Source organism: Natrix helvetica, assembly GCF_964273705.1.
Source record: "Natrix helvetica genome assembly, chromosome: 5".
NCBI classification, from domain to species: domain Eukaryota; kingdom Metazoa; phylum Chordata; class Lepidosauria; order Squamata; family Natricidae; genus Natrix; species Natrix helvetica.
This window is the reverse complement of record NC_138551.1, coordinates 5,530,080-5,555,543: the sequence shown is the minus strand read 5'-3', so window position 1 is coordinate 5,555,543 and position 25,464 is coordinate 5,530,080. Positions and strand designations below refer to the sequence as shown.

Genomic DNA, 25,464 nt, shown 5'->3' with positions numbered 1-25,464 from the left:
CTCCTGGGATATATCAGTGCTGTAGGCTAGAATGGGAAATTAGTAAACTCCGATGCGCTCAGTGGAAAACTTTTTGCTGCCAAGTAATTAGGAATAAGTTTCAGCTTTTCTGTGACATCTCCCTTCCCCCCCTATTTTTCTTTTTTTTGACATCCTCTTTGAGGAATATATTTTTCCAAGGAATTAGAAAAGTGCAAGAAGTTATCACCTCATTGTTCAACTGTCATGAATGCTAGCTGTTTAGCACAACTTATAAATAACCATAGAAACCTGGAAGGAGTCTGGTAGCACTTTTTCCAACTAACTGGTTTTATTAAAAGGCATCGGCCTTTTTGGGCAGCCCAAAGAAACTTGTGGCTGATAATAAAATGTACCAATAAAAGGAGAATATTTGTAGATCGGGGTTGACCGGTGGGGTCCTTTGTTGCTCTCTGAGCTTGGTTGTTTTCTTACAGACATTTCATTACCCAAATTAGGTATCATCATCAGCGCTAGGAAGGAGTGGGGTTTGTTAATAAAATTGTTCTGACTGAGGCTTCCCAAGAACATGAAACAAACTTCTTGTCCCGACAAAAGCCCCTTATATTAATTTACTGTGAATTCTGCTCATTCACAGCCGGCAAAGTCTTTCAAGGGGGGATTTACAGTCACAGACCTTCTCTGGCTTGGAGAGCTGCCAGGCTGAGATCTGCAAAACTTGGCAAGGAGTCTCAAAGAGTCACGAACCGATTAAGCGAACTAATTGTCTCCTGCAAACTCCACTCCCCTTTCGCTCCTCTTTTATTTCCTCTGGGAGGGGTCATTCATCGACTGGCCTTACTCCCAAGTCGACCCCTGTTCTTTAGCTGCTCCCTTTGTCTGGCAACTATGCGCATGCGCACACTGGGAACAGGCTCTAGCTGTTCTTCTGCCTCACTGATGTCTGACTCCGAAGGCATCTGATAGCTGGCATACGGCTCTGGTCCCATCTCTGCCTCTAACACAGATCCCTCCTCAGAGCCTTCCCCAGACTCCAGGATTGGCCCATGTTCCTCTCCAACCTCCTCACTGTCCGAATCTACTGACAGCTCCGCTGGTCGCTGGTGAGCCACAACAAAAATAGGGAAACTAGTCAGAAAAGGTGCTACTAGACTCCTGATTTTTTTTTTTTTTGCTGCTCCAAACACACTGTATAATTAAGATTTATAGAAAAGGTCTTTTCACTTATCCAGAAAATGATTTAAATACAAAAAGGTCCTGTATTTAAGAAAAAAAGCTAACTCTATTTTTTTTCTTTGCATTGTGAATCCGGAGTAGATATATTCTCTCCAAATTACTCAGAGCGGACCAATCACATGCAAACTAGGAATACTTTTTAGACATACTTGTGGCATTATTATGCATATTTAACTAACAAATGTCTCATCTGTCTAATCCAGGATTTGAATCAGAGGTCATTAGAAGTAGTCCTTGACTTACAACCACAATTGGAACTGGAATCAGTCACTGAGTGAAGCACTCCTTAAGCGAGAGGCCCATGTGACTGCTTCAGTCAATGACTGCAATCCCAGAACGCCTGACTGTGGTTGTTAAAGGCTCAGGACCTAGTTACTTGCGGGATCGTATTCTGCCCCATACATCCCTGCGACCAATCCGCTCGCACAGAGAGGGCCTCCTCCAGGTGCCGTCCACCAGACAGTGTCGAGGGGCGGCGCCTAGGAGTAGAGCCTTCTCTGTGGCGGGCCCAGCCCTGTGGAATGACCTCCCTCCGGATATTAGGAATACCTCTGACCTCCGCTCCTTTCGTATTAAGCTCAAGACCCACCTATTCCAAGTAGCTGGCCTGGCTCAACTTTGATCTAACTATATCGCTCCTGACGGGTTTTTATTTGGGTATTTTAATTGTATTCAATTATTTAGGGGTTTTTACACATTGTATTTTAATTGTTTTTATTCATTAGCCGACCTCCTCCTTGTACATGTCTTGGTATATGTCTTTGTTATATGTATGTCTTGTCTATATATTTATTTCATATGTTTTATTGTACGCCGCCCCGAGTCCTTTGGGAGAGGGTGCGGCTAAGAAATAAATATTTATTATTATTATTATTATCTTCCAGATCGTTTAGTGAATGGATCGAAAAAGCTGCCTGCCAAAGGATTTCAGCTCCCTGTGGAGCTGACGTCAACTGGACAGGCAGTTCTTTGAGAATGAAATGGCTCCCTGCTCAAAGGTTTCAGCTCTGTGTGGAAATACATTCCTCCTGGGATGTAGCCTTTTTGTTCCTATAGCCCGCTGAAAAATTTCTACTCCACTTCGTTCACGGAGGACAAAGCCTTTGGGAGCCTGCAGGAATGGAGTTGAAAAGTTTGGGATTTGGGCTCTCTTCTGGCAGCTTGCCAAATAGTATCCCCTCTCCTTTTTATTTTCTAATTTCCCGTTGGAGGGGAAATCCTTCAAGGGCTGCAGAAAGGGAGCTGAATTCCTGAACAATCCCTTCAGTCTGCGAAGGATTCAGCTCTTCTCCATTTCCTTTACTTGCAACCTTTCCTGCCGGCTTCACCATTGATTTTACTGGGGAAGCCGGCAGAGAAGTCTGCAGATGATAACCACTTGATTGTGATGTGCTTGGCAACCAGTCGCAAATGCAAAATAGAGAGACAGTACCTGCAGCCAACACTTCGTATTCTGAAAGCAAGTGGGGAATCCATTCTATCAGATTTTTGCCACAGGTTGATTGGAGGTGCCTCGAAAGCAGGGACGTGCGGTCAGGAGAGGCAGGAGAGGCAGAGCCTCACCGCTCTCATCATGAACATTAAAAAAAAGGGAAAAGGCGCTGAGGAGCCTTCTGCACACGTAGTCCGGGAATGGGATCACGTGTGCAGGAGGCTCCTCTAGCCTCAGCCTCCCTCCTGCACACGTGGTCCCATTCCCCGCCTTCCTGAGTCGACACACGCGCTCCGCGGTCCCCTTCATGTTGACTCAGGAGTCAGGAAGGAGGGGAATGGGACCACGTGCGCAGGAGGCTAAGGCAGCTTCAGCCTCCTGCACATGTCCCATTCCCCGCCTTCCTGAGTCAACATGAAGGGGACCGCAGCTCGCGCTGATGATGTCACCAGCCTCACCAGCCATAAACCTCACCGCACGTCACTGCTCGAAAGGACTTGCAGGTAATTTTATATTTAGCTGTTTGTTTCCCAGGGTCCTTGAAGCCAGCCTGGAAATGTTGCTAATCAATCAGTTTGAAAGTACTAGTGCAGGGATCGTCGATCTTAAACACTCAAAGAGCCATTTGGACCTGTTTACCACAGAAAAGAAAACACCGGGAGCCACAAAACTCTTTCCGTGCCTGACTATTTCCTGAGCACCCACAAAACTAGCATATGTATTTGAATTTAAGGTTCTGTTTTCTTCTAAAACTTTTCTTTTCTTAGATTTATCCATGGTTGGCCTACTGGGGGTCGGAAATCTCAATAAATCATGTGCTGGTGGGTGTCACACATCGGCAGTTGTGACACATATTTTGAGCGACAGGGAGCCGCAGCAGAGGGATGAAAGAGCCACATGCGGCCCCAGAGCCGCAGATTGCTGATCCCTGTACTAGTGTTTGGACCTGAATTCCTTTTAGGATTCAAATAAAATCTTGGGGACATAGCGAGCTTTTTCCATAACACCTGAGGTTTAACTCTGCACTTTCTCTCAAGCAGGTGGATTGCCAAGATGCCTTGGAAACCGCCGCACGGGCAGAAGGTCTGCCTTTGGAGAGCTCCGCGGATTCTCACCTACGAGTGCTGGATGAAGAGCATCCCAAAGGGAAATATCACCATGGCCTCAATCTGATGAAACCCATCCGGACTACTTCCAAGTATGGCTTTCTTTAAGTGAGCTGTAAGAGGCAGCTGGTTTTTAACCAAGAATGCCTAGCTGAATGGAGGTCTGTGGGAAAACAACAGACATGTTATTTCAAAATACAGGTAGTCCTCGATTTGCAACAATTGATTTAGTGGACCGTTCAAACTTAAAACGGCACTGGAAAAAAGTGGCTTATGATCATTTTTCACACCTACGACCATGGCAGCATCCCCATGGTCATGTGATCAAAATCCAGAGGCTTGGCATTTGACTCATATTTATAAGAGTTGCAGAGTCCCGGGGCTACATGATCTGGTAAACTAAATCAATGGGGAAACCAGATTCACCTGTGTCACTAGCTTGACAACTGCAGTGATTTTTACAACGGTGGCGAAATAAGTAAAATGGGACAAAATTCCCTTGACAGCTGTCTCACTTAGCAAAAGAAATGCCGGGCAAAAATGTGGTTGTAAGTCAAGGACTACCTGTATAGTGTCATTTGCAAGGAACTAGAACAACTCCAGAGTAGCTTCTTTATTGTTATTCTCCTATTTTATAAGAATCTCACCTGACTGACTACATTCTCTTATGAACAGACAAAGATCCCAAAGATGCTTTTCCAAAGGGACTTTCTTGTTTGTTTGTTTTTCCTTGAAAATGTTTCACATCTCATCCAAGAAGCTTCTTCAGTTGCCTTTTGGAAAAGAATCTTTGGGACAACAGCCTCCAGAAGTTGTGAGTGCTTCATCGTTGGAGGTTTTTAAGAAAAGACTGGACAGCCACTTATCTGAAATTGTATAGGGTCTCCTGCTTGAGCAGGGGGTTGGACTAGAAGACCTCCAAGGTCCCTTCCAGCTCTATTCTGATTGATTGATTGATTGAACCATGACCTGGATGATTGAGAATCTCCATAGACAGACAGATAAAGAATTCAATCATCTGGCCTGGCTCACTTCCTCCTACAGAATGACTCTAAGCAAAAGCCAACCTGTTTACTCCCCTCTCTAATGTAGCTGGAAATACCACCACTTATAGGCCAGGTGCCATATCATCTGCTGGGCATGGTTTACAGACTAAGCCACTACAGTTTGCCTTCTACCATCATGCATGGCAAAAAGCTGTGCATTGTACCTACAAACAAAAACAATTGGGTGTATATAAAGCACTAAGCCAAAAATAAACCAGCTGTTTTCTGGTTTGGTCCAGTGTAGGTACTCAGCTATATAAAACTGGTTCATACACTGTGTTAAGCTATACTACAGGTAGTCCACCACTTATGATCACAACTGAGTCCAAAATTTATGTTGCTAAGTGAGAAACCTGCTAAGTTTTGTCCCATTTTACGGCTTTTCTTGCCATGTTTGTTAAGCAAGTCACTGCAGTCGTTAAATTAGTAACAGGGTTGTTAAGTGAATCTGGTTTCCCCATTGACTGCTTGTCAGAAGGTCACAAAAGGGGATCCCATCACCCCAGGACACCGCAACCATCATAAATATGAGTCAGTTGTCAAGCATCCAAATGCAAATCCCATGACCATGGGGATGTTGCAACAGTCATAAGTGTGAAAACTGATCGTAAGCCGCTTTTTTCAATGCTGTTGTAACTTTGCACGGTCACTAAGCAAACTGTGGAGGATTACCTGCCTATCCGTGTTTCTCAACCTTGGCCACTTTAAGATGTTTGGGCTTCAACTCCCATACTTCCCTAGCCAGCATGGGGAATTCTGGGAGTTGAAGTCCACGCACCTTAAAAGTGGACATGGTTGAGAAACATTGATATAGTTTAATTCAGACGTGTGCTATAACAAAATGCATAGTTCTGCCTTTAATGAGTTCTCTTTCTTCCTATCCTTTTAGGCACCGGCACCCAATTGACAATGCTGGTTTATTTTCCTACATGACATTTTCTTGGCTTTCTCCTTTGGCAAGATTAGCCTACAAAAAAGGAGAACTGCTGATTCAAGATGTGTGGCCTTTGTCGACTCACGATTCTTCCGAGGTTAATTGCAGAAGGTATGGAATGCTTGCAATGCTACCAATTAACCTCTCCCCCAAGGACCGCTTTATATATCTGCTCAGAGATTTGTATTATAGGGGAACGCCCATAATTAAATTCCATTTTTTCCTTCAATAAATCTGGGAAGTTGGCATGCAGGTTTCCTTTTTTCCAGGGTGTCGAGATCTTTTCTACTTGTCTGCACACCTGCGTTCAAAAGGTGCACCTTCTCCCTGATCTCCCTGAGTATATCCTGTTGCTTTCTTAATCCATGTTGCCATTTTTTTAGGTTTAACATCCGCAACATATACCATATTTTTCGGAGTATAAGACGCACCCTTTTCCCCCCCTCAAAAAAGAGGGTGAAAATCTGGCTGCGTCTTATATACTGAAGCATTTTTGCCCTTCTGAAACCCCGTCCCCTTTGCAAAAATGACCGTGTAAAGCCTTTTAGGAGGCTTCCAGAGTGCTCCTGGGGGCTGGGGGGGGGCAAAAATGGGTGAAAAACTGGCCGTTTTTTGCTCGTTATTGGCCCCCCCACCCTCCAGGAGACTCTACAAGCCGCCTAAAGCAGGGGTGTCCAAACTTGGGAACTTTAAGACTTGTGGACTTCAACTCCCAGAATTCCCCAGCCAGCTGGCTGGGGAATTCTGGGAGTTGAAGTCCACAAGTCTTAAAGTTCCCAAGTTTGGACACCCCTGGCCTAAAGGCTATGCATGCCCTTTTTTTGAGGACTACCCTGACAACTTCCCTGGCAGGTGTCCAAATGAAGTCAGAGACACTGACACGAACTTGTAGTTGTATATAAATAAATCTATTTTACATCAATATAGACAGCAAACTAGACAGTCGGGCAAACAGGACAATGGGTTTGCTGTTGCTGCAAGAAAAGGCCATAAAACCAGGTCAGTCACACGAGTGACTTGCTTTACAACCTTCAAGGCCGTAACTGCCAGGGTCAATGGTGGTCGCAAGGACTACCTGTCATTGTGCAATTGAAAGTAAAGTTGGAAATTAACATGCTACAATAGTCTCTTAAATAACTGGCCTTCCTAGATAAACCCCTGTATTCATAATCCGATTAATAGTTAAGCTTTAAAGGTAAGTTTGAAATCTCAGGCTCAACAGTTCAGCCTTAGGGTTGAAATGCACATGGCAACACCATTGCACCAGTTCCAAATCAGCTCTTCTTTGGTTTTTCTTCCACCCATTTTCCTGCATTTAAAGCTTCATTTTCCAGTCATCCCATGATCTCTCTTGATCAGAAAGGCCTGGGATAAACTCTCAATCCCTTGCCTTAACAAACAAACAAACAAAAAATTAGACTGCTGTTAGGTAGTAAAAATAAGGTAGAACGAATGAGGCATTTATAGTCTGTTTCTGGGTTCTAGATTAGAATAACAGAGTTGGAAGGGACCTTGAAGGTCTTCTACTCCAACCCCCTGCTTAGGCAGGAAACCCTACACCATTCAGACAAATGGTTACTCAATATCTTCTTTATAACTTCCAGTGTTGGGGCATTCACAACTTCTGGAGGCAAGCAGTTCCACTGATTAATTCTTCTAACTGTTAGGAAATTTCTCCTTAGTTCCAGGTTGCTTCTCTCCTTGATTAGTTTCCATCCATTGCTTCTTGTTCTACCCTCAGGTGCCTTGGAGAATAGTTTGACTCCCTCTTCTTTGTGGCAATCCTTGAGATATTGGAAGGCTGCTATCAAGTCACCCCTGGTCCTTCTTTTCTCTAGACTAGCCAAACTCAAATCCTGCAACCGTTCTTCATGTATAGAATAGAATAGAATAGAATAGAATAGCAGGGTTGGAAGGGACCTTGGAGGTCTTCTAGTCCAACCCTACACGATTTCAGACAAATAGCTATCCAACATCTTCTTAAAGACTCCCAGTGTTGGGGCATTCACAACTTCTGGAGGCAACTTCTGTTCCACTGATTAATTGTTCAAACTGTCAGGAAGTTTCTCCTCAGTTCTAAGTTGCTTCTCTCCTTGATTAGTTTCCACCCATTGTTTCTTCTTCTGCCCTCAGGTGCCTTGGAGAATAGTTTGACTCCTTCTTCTTTGTGGCAACCCCTGAGATATTGGAACACTGCTATCATGTCTCCCCTAGTCCTTCTTTCTATTAAACTAGACATCCCCATTTCCTGCAACCGTTCTTCATATGTTTTAGTCTCCAGTCCCCTAATCCTCTTTGTTGCTCTTCTCTGCACTCTTTCTAGAGTCACCACATCTTTTCTACATTGTGGCGACCAAAACTGGATGCAGTTCTGCTAAAGACCAAAGGCCAACATCCAGCATAGATTATTTTTATTCTCATAACTAAACCAAGGAGACAAACAGAAGCAATCCCAATCCCACTGCTTCAGCTACTAAATTTAAATATCTTAACACAACAGTTTGTGTTGCGTTAAGGGGTTTGTTAAGGGTTTCTTGGACATCAGTGGACGTATCCAGGTAGTCCTTGACTAGTCTTGGTCAAGGTTAGTGGTCAGGGAAATTGCGCAGCAAGTGTCCAAATGGAGTCAGAGGTTATTGACAAGAACTCGTAGTTTCGTATAAATAAATATATTTAACAACTATTATTTACAGCAGACAAGATTCTATTCTCCAAAGCACCTGAGGGCAGGACAAGAAGCAATGGGTGGAAACTAATCAAGGAGAGAAGCAACTTAGAACTGAGGAGAAATTTCCTGACAGAGAGAACAATTAATCAGTGGAACAGAAATTGCCTCCAGAAGTTGTGAATGCCCCAACACTGGAAGTCTTTGAGAAGATGTTGGATAGCCATTTGTCTGAAGTGGTGAAGGGTTTCCTGCCTAGGCAGGGGGTTGGACTAGAAGACCTCCAAGGTCCCTTCTAACTCTGCTATTGTATTGTAAGATAGTCAGGCAAGCCATCATGAGGTAAATCACAAACAGCACCTAGAGCACACAGAAGAAAAAGGCGGGAAAAAAGGGAAACTCCCCCTCACTCCCCCAGCAACCAATCACAGCGCTGATCACCTCACGTGGAAGCCAGCCCCCTCCAATCAATCAACCACAACTGTGTGTTGTGGCTCACTTGCACAACCCCACTTTTGCGGTTACAGGTAGTCCTCAATGTTACAACCATAACCGAACCCCACATTTACGTTGCTAAGCGAAACATTTATTAAGGGAGATTTGCCCCGTTTTACGACCTTTCTTACACCGTTGTTCAGTGAATCACTGCAGTTCTGAAGTTAGCAGCAAGGTTGTTCAGTCAATCTGGCGTCCCCATTGACTTCGCTTGTCCGAAGGGGGATTACATGATCCCGAGATATTGCAACCGTCATAAATGCAAACCTGTTGCCAAGCATCCGAATTTGGAACACATGACCATGGGGGATGCTGCAAGGGCCGTGTGAAAAATGCTCATAAGTCTCTTTTTCAGTGTCGTCATAACTTTGAACCATCACTAAAATGAGCTTTTTATAAGTCAAGGACTACTTGAACTAAATTTAAATATCTTAACCTTCCTTCTGCCCCTCCATTCTCTCTCCCTCCCTCCCTCCCTCCCTCCCTCCCTCCCTCCCAGTGTGGGTTGTAGGTGGTACACCCCGGTATGGGGGTACCGGAGCCTGCCCGAAGCACCAGGTACTGTTCCGGTACAGTACTCTGGAGGGCCCACCCGGCCGCCCGAGCTCCTTACCTGTCCTTTAAGCCTTTGGCGCTTCTGCGCATACGCATGGCACGTACGGCGCAAGCGCAACGCTCCATCAAGCAGCTGGAGCCTTGCGGAGGCTTGCGGAGGCGTCTCGGGCAGGTATAGCGCATGCCCGTGCCAGTTGGAACGGGATCCGGAACCCCAATACTGCTCCCTCCCCAGCTACCTACCTAACCATCATTTTACTCTTTAATTACACAGAGAATATTTCCATTTTTGATCTGTCTAATGATCGGCATTGTGAAAAGGTGATCTAGAAGTCTGTTTTTGCCTTGGCTTCTTTTTAGCATCGCTTCCTTCTGCTTATTCTGCTTTTACCCTATCCTTACAAAGTAAAGCTAGTCGGCATGCTGTGGATATTATACTCATGAGGTTGAGATCAAACAACCACGTTTGGGCAGTAAGAAAATGGGTTCTGCATTTACGTCAGAGGTGGGGGAGCCATGGGCCTTTTATGACTTGTGGACTTCAACTCCCAGAATTCCTCAGCCAGCCTCTATGATGTACATAGAGACTCCATAAACCCAATTGTTTTTAGTAAAAGGCCCGGATTCTTTTGAATTATAAAGCCTGTGTACATATATTAATATTATTAAAACACCTTAGAAAAATATATATTTAAATAAGGAAAATTCAAACTATTCTCCAAGGCACCTGAGGGCAGAACAAGAAGCAATGGGTGGAAACTAATCAAGGAGAGAAGCAACTTAGAACCGAGGAGAAACTTCCTGACAGTTAGAACAATAAATCAATGGAACAGAAGTTGCCTCCAGAAGTTGTGAATGCCCCAACACTGGAAGTCTTTAAGAAGATGTTGGATAGCCATTTGTCTGAAACGGGATAGGGTTTCCTGCCTAGGCAGGGGGTTGGACTAGAAGACCTCCAAGGTCCCTTCCAACTCCACTATTGTATTGTATTGTATTGTAAAATGCATATTTCCTGGCTTCTAGGTAGCTAGAAAGATTGCTTGGATGTACTATATGTGGCTTTATCTTCTTCCAGATTGGAAAGACTTTGGCACCAAGAGGTACATGACTGTGGGCCAGACGATGCCTCCGTTTGCAGAGTTGTTTGGAACTTCTGTCGCACTAGGCTCATCATTTCCATTGCGTGTTTAATGGTCACACAACTTGCTGGCTTCAGTGGACCAGTAAGTACAATCCATCCTTTATCTTGCATCCAGACTGGCCTCTGTCCGGCAGCCAGTGCTAATGTGTTCAGGTTACATTGCAGAGAATCTCCTAGATGTTGTGATTAGTTAGAACCGTGCTTTGCACCTTGCAGAGAAGAAATAGGTCTTCCAGCTGCAGGAATCCTAAGACTTTCAAGCCCTCCTTTCCTTCCTTCCTTCCTTCCTTCCTTCCTTCCTTCCTTCCTCCATCCCTCCCTCCCATTCTTCCTTTTCCCTTGCTTCTCTTTTCTTTTTTTCCTTCCTCTTCTCCTTGCTTCTCTTTTCTTTTTTCCTTCCTTCCTTCCTTCCTTCCTTCCTTCCTTCCTTCCTTCCTTCCTTCCTTCCTTCCTTCCACTCCTTCCTCTCTTTTTCTTGCTTTTTGTGTGGCCTAAAATTTTACTGCTTGTCTTCAGTGGCTATAGCTGGAGAGGGGAGGGCAAAGAATTTCCTGGGCTAAATCTATAGTTACCTATGAATAAAAGTCATGTTATTTGTTTGGCTCTCTCTTTCCAAGAAGTGGAACTGAATGGTGGTGACACATTACGTTCTAAGGTCCTTAGGAACCAGGGTTCATAGGAGTTTATAGAGCTAGCATTGTTCAACGTGTGAAAACACAGTTGGGCAGGTACCTGTGGCATGATTAGATTTTGTTTCTAGCAATGTTGGTTGATGAGGAAGAGCGTGTAAGATAGGTCTTCATACTCACAGCATTTTCTTTTCCCCTGTTTGTTGCACCTGCTGTGCCAAATTTACTCTTTTGTCATCTTGACTAAATCTATTCTCTACAAATTTCCCTTGAGGAGTAGGAGCAGTGTTATTGCTTTGTAGTACACATTTCAGTTTGCTGATAAACGGGAAGGTTCAGTGCTCTGGGTAAGTACAGCTGAGGTTAATGTTGAAACAGTTTTGTCTTCTGTCTCTTTAAAACAAAAAAAACAACCCACCCAATCCTATCCCATCCTTAAATCTGAAAAGTTTTGCTTGCATTTCTTATTAAGAAGGAAGTAAATTGTGTTTCTCAGTCTTTGTTACTGTTGTTGTAATGGGAATGAAAGCTCTCATGAGCTGTTTCACTGGATATGCTATTAATAAGAATGAGGTTTTAACAGAACCAGTTCCCCCAAGAAGAGCTTCTGTCATTGTTTCACTACAGAGCCCAGTGGATGCTCTTAAGGCCTAGCAGAGAGCGGGCAACTGAATTGTCATCTTTGTTTTGCACAGTTTCAACCCATCTGAAACGCAGGGCAAGAAGGAAGAAGTAGCAGGCAACCTGTCCTGAATTGGGATATGTGCAATTATTTGTATGCCTCCTCCATTGTCCAGAAATTTATATAACTTGAATAACTCCTCAAATTAACTCCCTTATTCGGAGTACAAAGGGAATTGTTATCCTTACCTTTTGGCAATTGATTGCTGTCTCTACAGGAATTTCCATGGGTTGGTTTGCTTTGCTTTTTGATCCATGCGGAATGGATCAAAGAAGAAATTTGACTTACCTCTTTGCATTCATAAATAAAAATGCATTTTTCAGGATTTTTTTTTTTTGCAAACTACCATTCACATCTGAAGGTCCAAAAACCTGGAGTTCTAGTGAGGTTATTGAAATTCTTGGTGTTAATAATGCCTAAAACCCAAAGGGCTCCTTGTTCATAAGCTCCTTGTGTATCCAAGACCCGCAAAACGGTCTGTCCCCCTTTTTTAAAAAGTGAAGTAGCTTCAGGAATTTATTGTCTGCTATCTGGTTTGCCCCACAACCTACCGAGACAGCTTAGGTTGTTGTTGTTTTTTTAACAGCCCTTAGAATCGGCAGGAAATTCAATTTTTTTTTAAAATAAAAAGGAGACACCCCCGTACATTTGCTGAACAGGTCAAGCAGGACAACCTTTTTCAAACCTTGCCTTGGCATCCATGGGGCATTGCATTTATCGTTGAAAAGCATTGAGTGAAGGATGCTCCAAGGTCTCTTTTTGCAGAGGGCATTGTGGAAGGGGGGAAGAGGGTGGGCTGGTGGGGAGAGCCACTTAAGGTAAGCCTCCCACTCTTCCAAGTTCATTACCAGCCGCAGCTTGTTTTCGGCTCTAAAAGGCTGGATGTGAATCAGGGAGAGTTTTTTCTCTGTAGTGAGGCCAATGACAGAAGCTGTTCTTTAGAATTTCCAGGATAGCTGCATTCTGCGGTCAGAATGAGACAGTCAAGCTGGGCAGAATCCCAAACGCCAAGATGGAAGGTAAGGTGATGTTTATTTGTGGGAATGTTTACGGCAGCCAGGCTAGCTTAGGGCAACTACTGCCATTAATGGTTTTCATGAATAATTTCAGGAATAGTTTTTGGGGATAATTTCCTACGCTTTTGCTAGCTTGGGGTGACTGTATGTTTTTAAATGGAAACAATATGCTGGTTTGTTCTCTTCGTGATTTTTAACCGGAACAATGGTTTTTTTTAAAAGATTGCATATATTGTTTTTTCCCCTTTTAATCTTTCTGCCACATTACATACAAGCCCTAAGACACCTTGTTGTTCTTCCCTGGTGGAAACCTCTTACTTTCTAGTTATTATGGTAGAAGAGAGTTGCTGCTGATGTTGCAAATATTATCTTCCTATTTCTTTCCTGTATCAAGTGGGTTTGTGAGGAAACATTGGCAGCCCTTGTCAGCATGTGGGGGTACATAGGTGATGAGTAGGTTATTCACGCTGCCAGTGACTTGATTTCAGTTGATGGATTGGATCCTGGACCAGAAGCCGACAATCTTGTTGCTAAATAGCATCAACCACGCAAAAATAGCCAGTTGTGTCTCGGATGGAGAGAAAGTCAAGCACTGGAGGAACAAGCTGGCATAGTGTGACCTTGGAATCTGAGCTCCTGTACTGTGACCAGAGATTTGCTTGAGGTCCTTTTTATTTTATTTTTTTGCTTGTTCTGTCCTTTTTTGGAACTCTTTGGGCACATGATGAATGTCCGGCGGTTGACATGTCCACATAAAAACTCGGGGGAGGAATCCTACCGAGTGAGTTCTCAGTTGGAAATTCAGAATCAGCCACCTTGGGACTTGTTTGTGGTCCTTGCCTTCACTTTTTAACTTGATCCTGAGCCTCTGCTCCTTGTTTAAGAAGCTTTGACAACCCATTGTTGTCCAGAACATTGATTTGCAAAGCCAGTTGTAGCCGTGGGGACTTCCTACAGACTCCGGAAATCCACCCCAAGCGTCTCCATCCTTTTGCATTTTTGTGGTGGGCAACGGTACTTCTTGCCTTTGATGAAAGAACCTTCAGCTCCAGAATGTGTAGATGTCTTTATTGTTGGAAATGCCCAGCTGCAAAATCTTCCGTCTAGCAAAGCCGTGTTAAGACCAAAAGGAGGAAACACATCTGGCCATGGAGATCATTATCCACCAATGTTTCCCTCCTCCCTGGACTTTGTGAACAAACACCGGTTCATGCTTTTTCTTGTAACATTTACTTTTTTTGTGTCTTTGCAAAATGTGAGCTCGATTTTGTGTTGGAAGCTCGAGTTGGATTCAGGCCTTGTGTAATCTTTTGTTGTGCATGCCGATTGTACGTTCTTCCACCGTATCTTTCTTTTCTTTTGTAAGTGTTTGTGACATGCTACTACTCACTTTTCATAAGATGCTACTGGTCTTTTTTTTTTTCCCAAATAAAAAGTTTCCTGCTTCCCATTTATTAGTACTTAATATTGCTCATGAATCTGAGTCGTAATGGACCACACGGTCCTTTTGGCCAATGCACGTGAACGGAGGGTTAGTGGCTTGGGAGCTTCTTTTTCTCTTTTTTGCAGGTGGTGGTTTGAAATTGTGATTCCTGAGGTAACATTGTTTTTCTCTTTAAAAGGAGGGAGGTTGAGGGGGTGGGGGAATGAGGGTTGAGGGCTGGTGGGTTTTTTGTTTTTTTTAAATTGGTATCGCCTAATTTGATTTTTTTCTTTTCTTTTTCTGCTTGTCCTTTTCTTTACTTTTAAACTGCTGATGTTTAATTTTCAGGAATATTTTGCAAAATGTCCTTCTCACACTCTTCCCCACTTCAACTGTAGGTACATTTGTTCCTTTTTCTCAAATAAGCACGTTTGAAAGAAAGAATTAAAAAAAGAGGTGTTATGTTTGTAATATGCTCAGTTTTTGGCATAAAGTACACGTTATCGTAAAATTGACAGCGATGATGAATTGTTTCAGCTAACTCTTAAGATTTATGTTAAGTTAGACAATGTGTGAAGGAGCGGCAATGGGGCAGCGTAAAGAATTGGGAGATTTCAAATTATTGCGCATTGCCTGATTAATTTGATTTCCTCTTGGAGATTCAGCAGGCCGTTAATGCCTGCCGTTCCTACCTCTCGGAAGTCTTCCGATTCATGATAAAAATTCCAACCTGAAAGTCAAATAGCTCCTTTTTTCTAACTTAACATAAAAAAAAAAATTCAAATGGTGCCTCTGACACGCTAGGATGTTCACGCAGTATTGCCTTTCTTCCTGTAGGCGTTTGTGGTGAAACATCTTCTTGAATACACTCAGAAAATGGAACCCAGTCTACAATACAGCCTGTTGTTAATTTTGGGCCTCTTAATAACAGAAGTGGTGCGTTCCTGGTCTTTGGCGTTAACGTGGGCCTTAAACTATCGCACGGGGGTCAGACTGCGTGGAGCTATCCTTACAATGGTTTTCAAGAAAATACTCAGACTGAAAAATATCAAGGAGAAATCTTTGGGTGAGGTAAGTTGAAATGGTGGTGGGTGGTAGAAGAAGGACAGACTGAACTGGAAGGCGGGATTAAAGGTGTCATCGGTTTAGAGTCCTTGCGTTGCCACCAAAGTCTTTCATTCAGCCCCCTGTGAATTCCATTGACCTTTATCTAGTGCCAATTTAGTTTTGGTCATTAGTTGACTTGATTAAAAGTAGCAATAATAGAGACTCCTGTGCTTTAAACCCAATGAATGCTCCTGACAGTGGGTCTCATTTTATCAATGGTTAAATTGACATCCTGCCTTTCCATTGCATATGATCTCCCAAGGGGCCATAGACAAATAAAAGGGCATGCAGGTAGTCCTTGACCTACAACAGTTCGTTTAGTGGCTGTTCAAAGTTACGATACTGAAAAAAGTAGCTTATGACCATTTTTCACAGTTACGACCATTGCAACATCCTCATGGCCACATGATCAAAATTCGGACAGTTGGCAACTGGCTCCTATTTATGTCGGTTACAGTGTCCTGGGGTCATGTCATCACCTTTTGCGAACCTCTGACAAGCAAAGTCAAGAGGGAAGCCAGATTCACTTAACAACTGGGTCTCTTAACAGCTGCAGTGATTCATGGCAAGAAAGGTTGTAAAATGGGGCAAAATTCACTTACCGGCTGTCTCGCTTTTCAACAGAAATTTTGGGCTCAGTTGTGATTGTAAGTTGAGGACTACCTCTACACTGCTTTTCTTTCCTGTATCTCTTCAGTCAAAACAACAGAGGTGACAGCAAATCTATGGTTGTTTTCTGTCCTGTGCCCTTGATCATTTCTGATTTGCACTGTGTATATTTCAGCTCATAAATATGTGCTCCAATGATGGCCAGCGAATGTTCGAAGCTGCAGCTGTGGGTAGCTTGTTGGCTGGAGGTCCTATCATTGCCATTCTTGGCATGGTTTACATCGTTGTCATTCTTGGGCCAACAGGCTTCCTAGGTTCAGCTGTTTTCATCCTCTTCTATCCTGCAATGGTGAGTAGAAAACTATCTGTCTAAAAGCCAAATCACAATTTGCAAAATTTGTAATATATATATATACCATACCCTTACTGGGATTCGAACCTGGGCAGGGCATGGCTAGCTGATGAGAGCGAAATAGCTTGAAATAGATCTATACTAGTCTCCCTTTATTTATTTATCAACACAAATATAACAAAGGCAACATTAAAAATATGGTTTTCAGCCTGGATGGTCTCCTGCAGTGAGCTGAAAGACAGAAAGGGGGAGCAGTGAGTTCCCTCCCATATTTGGGCATACCAGGGGTTGTAACACAAATACATACATACATACATACATACATACATACATACATGTGCAAAAAAATACAAGTGGTTGGAAAATATGATGCAACATATTGACTTGAAACCTAAAATATTCCTGTTGGGGATTTTACCAGAAATCTATAGTAAAGAAAATATTTATTTCATTATTCATGTAATAACCTCAGCTAGAATTGTATTTGCACAAAACTGGAAAAGTGAAGAGATTCCTACAGAGGACAATATGATAAGGAAAATATTACAATGTTAAGTTAAGCGAACTAAAAAGAGGATGTAAAGTATTAGATATTTGATGTGTTGGTATTAAGATAAGAAGAGATTAAATAATGAGTATGATTGTAAATTTTAACTTTTATTGCACAAACATTTGTACCGAGACGACACACTGTTTAATGGAAGATGGATTATTTGTACTAAAATAAAATGAAAAAATAGGGGTGGGTGGGAGCCAAATCAATGTTGGATTGCAACTCTGATGAGTGTTGAAACAGGGGCCAATATATTGTGAATATTTCAAACTTCCCTAACCAGGTTGCTGGCTGAGGAATTCTGGGAATTGAAGTCCATACAAAAATAGTTGTGGATGAGAATTTGGATGAGAAACACTGTTCTAAGCTTTTAAGCTAATTCATTCGATAAATGATGCTTTTGACCGCTATTGTATGTTGGCTGCTGAAGGAGTCTACACCTTCTGTTACGGCGTAACAGTTACGCTGATATTATCTTTCTTTCGATTCCAGATGTTTGCATCCCGATTTACAGCTTATTTCAGAAGAAAATGTGTGGCTATAACTGATGAACGGGTCCAGAAAATGAATGAAGTGCTTAACTATATTAAATTCATCAAAATGTATGCTTGGGTGAAAGCCTTCTCGCAGACTGTTCAAAGTGAGCTTTTTTTAAAAAAAATATTTACTGTCTCTTTTGATTCATCTTTAAACAGTGAAATGACATATAAATGTTGATGCTCCTGCAAATACTAGATATGCACAAGGGAGATTTGTTTATCTGAAAGTTGAGTCATGGCAACTGGACTTAATTTCTGGCTGCTTTGAGATATTTTGCTGGCCATCCAAGCAGCTTCTTCAGTCTCAACAAGTTGGTTAGGGGAATCTGAGTAGGCAAAAATTGTTGGCATGTGCCAACTACTAAAATTATTAGGAATGTTCTTTCACCAACTTCATGGTTTCTTCCCCAGAATGGCAATGTGTCTATGAAGAGTCTCGGTCATTCAGGTTATTGTTGTTAGTTGCGAAGTCGTGTCCGACCCATCACGACCTCATGGACAATGTTCCTCCAGGCCTTCCTGTCCTCTACCATCCTCTTGAGTCCATTTAAGCTCACGCTGATTGCTTCAGTGACTCCATCCAGCCACTTCATTCTCTGCCGTCCCTTTCTTCTCTTGCCCTCCATCTTTCCCAGCATCGGGCTCTTCTCCAGGGAGTCTTTCTTCCTTCTCATTAGGTGGCCAAAGTATTTGAGTTTCCTCTTCAGGAGCTGGCCTTCTAAAGAGCAGCCAGGGGTTGATCTCCTCTAGGATTGATTGGTTTAATTGCCTTGCAGTCCAAGGAACTCGTAGGAGTCTTCTCCAACACCATAGTTCAAAGGCCTCAATTCTTTGGCGCTCAGCCTTTCTTATGGTAGCATTGTCTAAAAGTTGAGTCATGGCAACTGCACTTACAAGTAGTCCTTGACTTATGACCACAATTGAGCCCAAAGTGTTTGTGGCTAGGCATGATAGTTATTGGCTTTTGCCCTGTTTTATTACCTTTCTTGCCACCATTAAGTGAATCACTGCAGTGAATCTGGCTTCCCCTTTGACTTTGCTTATTACAAAATGTGATCACATAACCCATGGATTCTGCATCATAAATATGAGCCAATTGCCTCCTTTTTAAATCACATGTCTATGGAGATTCTGCAACGGTCATGAAAAACTGTGAAAAATGTCTATGGAGATTCTGCAACGGTCATGAAAAACTGAAAAATGGTTATAAGTCATTTTTTTCAGTTGCAACTTTGAACGGACACTACATGAACTGTTGTAAGCAAAGGACTGCCAGTATTTTCTTGTTGGTTTGAGAAGTTTTGCTTCTTCTTTGATGGGCAGTGAAACATCTCAAACCAACAAGAAAATAAATCCAGTTGCCGTAACTCAACTTTCAGGCAATTCTACATGGATGACTGGGAATCTTCATCAAGATTTCTTTGGCTTTTCTACTGTTATTACATTTGCATAACTAATCATAGGATAAAACTAAGCTTGCATTTTTGTAGCCAAAAAGGGCCAATCTTTTAAAATATATAAATGTTTCTCCCTTATGCATTTTCATTTTAGTCTGCTGTAAGTGTGGTCCCTGCCGATGACAAAACCACAGTTAACTTGGTAATTAACTTAATCTTCTGCTAATCACTTTGTCTCCTCTTCCCAGAAATCAGAGAGGAAGAACGCAAAATTCTGGAGCGTGCAGGATACTTCCAGAGCATCACTGTGGGAGTGGCTCCCATTGTTGTAGTAATAGCTAGTGTGCTAACTTTCTCTGTTCATATGATCCTCGGCTATGATCTCACAGCAGCCCAGGTAATTTTAACCTGAAAGAATACTGTTGCTGTTGCCGATTAACCAGTGGTGGGTTCCTGCTGGATCGCACCGGATCGCGCGCGCTCCCTTTCAGCGCTCCACCTGGCTTGCGCGCTCCCTTTCAGCGCTCCACCTGGCTTGCGCGCTCCCTTTCAGCGCTCCACCTGGCTCTCGCGCTCCCTTCCGGCGCTGAAACCGGAAGTACAGTCTTGCCCCGCCCCTGGCGAAGCAACGACGCCTGCCTGCGCTCCACCAGCTCGGCTGGGAACGGAGATGTTTCCTCAGCGGAGCGGAGCGCCTGAAAAGACTTTTCAGGCACTCCGCTCCGCTGAGGAAACATCTCCGTTCCCAGCCGAGCTGGTGGAGCGCAGGCAGGCGTCGTTGCTTCGCCAGGGCCGGGCAAAACTGTACTTCCGGTTTCAGCGCCGGAAGGGAGCGCGAGAGCCAGGTGGAGCGCTGAAAGGGAGCGCGCAAGCCAGGTGGAGCGCTGAAAGGGAGCGCGCGCGATCCGGTGCGATCCGGGAGGAACCCACCACTGCGATTAACTATACATTCTTAGATTTACACAGGGCTCCTTATTGCTGCTGCAGTCAAAAATGCTCATTTCCATCTGTGTTTCAGGCTTTTACAGTGGTGACTGTATTCAATTCCATGACTTTTGCTTTGAAAGTCACCCCGTTTTCTGTGAAGTCCTTGTCTGAAGCTTCTGTTGCTGCTGATAGATTTAAAGTAAGTCATCCTTGCCTTGCCGTATGTTACTACTTGGTTGGGTTCCTTTGCATAGTCCGAAATACATATTAAGTCTCTTGCTACTTTCATCGCTCTATTCTCACCACAAGGAGCATGAGCTAAACACCCTGAAATTTTACTTGGTGAAAAGTTGCCAAAGTGCCCATTTTGCTGTATAATACTAACATCCCTAACGTTGTTAATCCATTGCACTCAGTTGACTACCAAGTCAAAGAATAGGATTGCAGGATCTAAATAAATTTAAAGCATGATAACAAAGCATGATACACGCGCATGCAGAATCTCACCGAATGCAACCTACAGCATGCCTTATGATAGCTTACAGTGTCAAATTGCTTGGCAGTGATTTTCATATATATTTTTAAAAAAGTTTTCTATATTTGCTTGTGAGTTGGTGAAGATTTTAGCATGCATAATTCATTCCGATGGAAAGCTAGTCTGACTGTTGAGCTTGATTCTTGTTCCCACATACTGAGAACAGCCCGACTGAGATGCGTTCTTCAATTTTCATTTTCTCTCTCTCTCAGTTTCTGAATGTTTGCGGTTCCTCTCTTAACTGTGCTTAAACTAGCTAATGTCCAACTTTTTTCCACCATAGAACTATGTTATCAGCAGAAGTATCTACCTGAGATTGCATGAAGGCATTGTATATATGCTTTGAACTGTAAATTGCTTTTAGGTCTGTCATTTGAATACCCAGGAATTCCATCAAGCAAGCAAATCTTTAGGCCAGTGGAATAATTTTATTATTCTTGGCGACAACAACACTTATCATTTTGAAATGTGCAGGATGCTAAATCTTAGTTAAAAGAAGGTAGGGAAAGAGGGATATTTCAGAGAAAACCAGTAATGTTATCTCTTAAGACAGAAGCTTATAGTTTGCTTATCATTTCAGTGCCAGCCCCATAATTATTCCGGGAGGATGGAAGTCATTAAAGAAATAAGTCTCTTTGGAAATACTTGTTTAACTAACTCAAACTGTGTTTTGATTTTCCTGTGTAAACTGTTGAACAAAGTGTTGAATACTGCAGAATATTTTTGAAAGACGGATGCAGTGGAAAACGTGACATAGAGGCTCTGGTTTTTTTAACGATGCTGTTTGGTCATCAGTGATAACACACCGTCAGATTCCAAAAGCGCCTGCCTTTTGTACAGCAGAGAATTGTGCATTTTTTTGGAACCTGGGTTGAGCAGTACTCTCGCCCGTTTTAAGCTGGTGGTGTTTCTGGCGAACAAAATTTCTCACCTGCCAAATGAATCCTCCGTCTCTCTGTCTGAGGACCACTGCATTCGTGGGTCAACCAGATCCTTCTGAAGGATCTGGCATTAGTTTTCACTAATGAGCTACCTTTTGCTCTTCAGCTTCCTCGCACTGTATAAGCCTGATGTGTTTTGCTGCGTGAGTGTGCCGTAGACTTGTCCCCCCCTCAGTCTTGACCAGGTGTCTCATCTTTGCACCTCTCTCACAACTCCTATCAGAGTTTGTTTCTAATGGAAGAGGTTCATATGGTAAAGAAAAAACCAGCCAGTCCTCACGCAGCCATACAGATGACAAATGCTACCTTAGCCTGGGAATCCTCCCATGCTAGTGTCCAGAGCTCACCCAAGATGACCCCTAAAATGAAAAAAGGCAAGACGGCCACGGGCACGAAAGACAAGAGGAAACTGCAGCAACACGAGGGACGGCAGACCAGGTTCCCTGAGCAGAAGGGCCATCTTTTGGTGGACAGCGATGACCCGCCGAGCCCCGAGGAGGAGAACCAGCGCATCCAGCTTGCGAATGTCCGGCTACAGAAGGTCCTTTACAACATTGACCTGGAAATTGAGAAGGTGAGGAAGTATTTCCCTCCTCTCCCCATCTCTCTCTCTCTCTCTCTCTCTCTCTCTCTCTCTCTCTCTCTCTCTCTCTCTCTCTCTCTCTCTCTCTCTCTCTCTCTCTCTCTCTCTCTCTCTCTCTCTCTCTCTCTCTCTCTCTCTCTCTCTCTCCCTCCCTCCCTCCCTCCCTCCCTCCCTCCCTCCCTCCCTCCCTCCCTCCCTCCCTCTCTCTCTCTCTCTCTCTCTCTCTCCCTTCCTCCCTCTCTCAGGAAGCAGCATGGTGCTAATTCCCCCCACCCCCCCAATGACTGCTTTTTCAACAACAAAGTGATTGCAGCCCCAATCCCCAGCTGTCAGCTCAGGAGCTGCTTCGAAGCACAGCTCCTGAAGCTATCTGCAGACCATTGCTGCATGGAGGATCTTATGGGATGATTCTAGGACTCTCCCTAACCCAGGGGTGTCCAAACTTGGGAACTTTAAGACTTGTGGACTTCAACTCCCGGAATTCCCCAGCCAGCTGGGGAATTCTGGGAGTTGAAGTCCACAAGTCTTAAAGTTCCCAAGTTTGGACACCCCTGCCCTAACCCAAGAGAGTCATATAAACTAAAGGAATGCTTGTTTCCTTCTATTGATAAGTTGAAAAAGCGACAGTCCAGGGAAAAACCCTTCCAGGAAACTCCAGGGATCCCTCCCTCGTCAGTTGGCCACTTTCACCAGAAGTCAGGAAGTGGCATGGCACTCGTGTCCAAGTTCTCCTTCTCTGCAAAGGTCTTCGGAATGTCACGTTGGATATGAACTTTTAAAATCTCGCATCCAAATAACAAACGCATTGGTATATACAGGTAGTACCTCGACTTACAACCACAATTGGGACAAACATGTCCATTGTAAACCAAAGTGGTTATTGAGGTTTGCCAGATTTTGCAACCTTTTTTTGTCAGTTGCTAAGCCAGGGGTGTCCAAACTTGGGAAACTCGCTTCGTTTTCGTCGGCTGCTTTCCAAAGGTAACCCCTGCCTTCTAAGCCAACCTCTTCTGGGTCGTAGCCTGAAGTAGAAAATGAATGTCGGCTTGATTACCATCATTTGGGAGGGGGGAAGGGACCAACTGAACCAGGGGTGTCCAAACTTGGGAACTTTAAGACTTGTGGACTTCAACTCCCAGAATTCCCCAGCCAGCATGGCTGGCTGGGGAATTCTGGGAGTTGAAGTCCACAAGTCTTAAAGTTTCCAAGTTTGGACACCCCTGTGCTAAGCGAATCACTGCTGTTAAGTGAATCATGGTTATTAAGTGAATCCGGCTTCCCCAATTCAATTTCCATGTCAGAAGCCAGGCTGGATAGGTCACAAATGTTGATCACATGACTGCGGGATGCTCCACCTGTCGTAAATACATGCTGGTTTGCCAAGGGCTCAAATTTTGCTCCTGTGCTCATTGGGAGGCTGGCTATGCTCATAATTGCAAGGATGGGTTGTAAGTCACATTTTTCAATGCCGTCGTAATTTGAACAGTTGCTAAACAAATGGTTGTAAGTTGAGGACTACCTGTATCCAGAGTACGTGTTACGTGTTGAGAGGAGTCGTTTTGTTTTCCTTTTCTGGTTCTGTTTGCATTTATTTTTGTTGCCGTGTTCCTGTTTTATTTTTAGCGCTCTCTTGACTGCTCTCAGGAGTCATTTGATACGCACTGCAGTGCATGAGCACATGATGTTTACTTGGGCTTCTTGCTGAGGGTGCAATGCCCCCGCTGACTCCTTCCTTTCCTTGGCCATTTGCACCATAGACAACTATTACGTAACCGGTAGTCTTTGACATACGACCACAATGGAGCCCAAAATGTTTGCGGCGAAGGAAAAACATTTGTTAAGTGAACTTTTGCCCTAATTTGTGGTCTTTTCTTGCCACGGTTGTTAAGTGAATCACTGCAGTTGTTAGTAAGACGGTTGTTAAGTGAATCTGGCTTTCCCATTGAGTCGGTTTGTCAGGAGGTCACAAAAGGTGGTCACACAACCCTGAGACACAACAACCATCATAAATATGAGTCAGTTGCCAAGCATCCTTATGTTGATCTTGGTTGCTGCAACGGTCGTAAGTGTGAAGAATGGTCATAAGCCACTTTTTTCAGTGTTGCTGTAACTTTGGAAATCACGGTCATTAAGTCAAGGACTTCGGTTAGTTTACTGCCTAAATACAGGATACGCTGTGCTTATTCTCAGCCTTTGAATGGATTATACAATACAATAGTAGGGTTGGAAGGGACCTTGGAGGTCTTCTAGTCCAACCCCCTGCCTAGGCAGGAAACCCTATACCGTTTCAGACAAATGGCTATCCAACATCTTCTTAAAGACTTCCAGTGTTGGGGCATTCACAACTTCTGGGGGCAAATTCTGTTCCACTGATTAATTGTTCTAACTGTCAGGAGGTTTCTCCTCAGTTCTAAGTTGCTTCTCTCCTTGATTAGTTTCCACCCATTGCTTCTTGTTCTACCCTCAGGTGCCTTGGAGAATAGTTTGACTCCCTCTTCTTTGGGGCAACCCCTGAGATATTGGAAGACTGCTATCATGTCTCCCCTAGTCCTTCTTTCCATTCAACCAGACATACCCAGTTCCTGCAACCGTTCTTCATATGTTTTAGTCTCTAGGATTTTTGGAAGTTTTAGTCTTTAGGATTGTTGATGCCTCTGGAAGTAATGTTGGGCATTGCATGATTCACTACTATTCATTTAATGACTGTTCCAAGTTACAACAGCCCTAAAAAAAAAGTGACTTATGACCATTTTCCAGACTTACCATCGTTGCAGCCTTTCCACAGTCACGCGATCAAAATCCAGATGTGTGGCAACTGGCTCATATTTAGGATGGGTGTCACGTTATCCCATTTTGTGACCTTCTGACAAGCAAAGTCAATGCGGAAGCCAGATTCACTTAACAACCGTGTTCCTAACTTAATTGCAGGGATTCGCTGAAGATCTGTGGCAAGAAAGGTCAAAAAATGGGGCAAAACTTACTTGTCAACTCTCTTGCTCAGCAACAATAATTTCGGGGTCAATTGCGGTCATAGGCTGAGAGCTACCTGTACCATGGCCTCAACTAACCAGGGCCAGCTATTTGCCAGCTGAAGGAAAAGCTGGCAGATACACATAACCCAAGGCTATCTAAGGACAAGTTTGCCCTTTGTGTTGCGAAATTATTTTCAGCACAATGAAATATTTATCTTCCGAATAGTTGGGCACACAGCGGGGATATGCTGGAGCAACAATTTTATCTCAGATTAGTTCTGATAATATTCGGCAGCTCCATTTCCATCTATTTATTTATGCAGAGACGTCTGTTCTACTTGACTTCAAACAATGCAAGTCACCGGTTTGAGAAAGGAAAAGTTCAAATTGATTCCTTTCGGTGGCCATCGGTGTGCTTGAGGGCAGGAGGACCGAGGAAATCTCCACAGGATTTTGCTATCCATTTAGTGCAGTTTTCCTTTTTTTTTTAATTTTTAATTTTCAAAACAAACGCAACACATCCTTCTTTACATACTGTAGAAAGTGTATCAGTTGGTTACGAAAAGGCTTTTGTGCATCTCTTCCACAGTCAACAAACATAATTCATATG

The 25,464-nt window shown here is 43.5% G+C and overlaps 1 protein-coding gene across 4 annotated transcripts in view; it reads left to right on the top strand.

The window, feature by feature from the left end:
* Positions 1 to 25,464, top strand: part of ABCC5 (ATP binding cassette subfamily C member 5) — a 72,823-nt gene that overhangs the window by 16,445 nt on the left and 30,914 nt on the right. The window contains exons 2-10 of one of the 4 annotated variants that reach the window (XM_081956030.1): positions 3,688 to 3,845; positions 5,689 to 5,844; positions 10,524 to 10,671; positions 15,177 to 15,410; positions 16,231 to 16,404; positions 17,453 to 17,600; positions 19,145 to 19,293; positions 19,915 to 20,022; positions 21,523 to 21,873. In XM_081956030.1, coding sequence (XP_081812156.1) covers positions 3,688 to 3,845; positions 5,689 to 5,844; positions 10,524 to 10,671; positions 15,177 to 15,410; positions 16,231 to 16,404; positions 17,453 to 17,600; positions 19,145 to 19,293; positions 19,915 to 20,022; positions 21,523 to 21,873 — 1,626 coding nt within the window. Of the gene's footprint in view, positions 1 to 3,684; positions 3,846 to 5,688; positions 5,845 to 10,523; positions 10,672 to 12,842; positions 14,367 to 15,176; positions 15,411 to 16,230; positions 16,405 to 17,452; positions 17,601 to 19,144; positions 19,294 to 19,914; positions 20,023 to 21,522; positions 21,874 to 25,464 lie in introns of those variants that run through there. The other 3 variants (XM_081956029.1, XM_081956032.1, XM_081956031.1) reach the window with 3 other exon arrangements.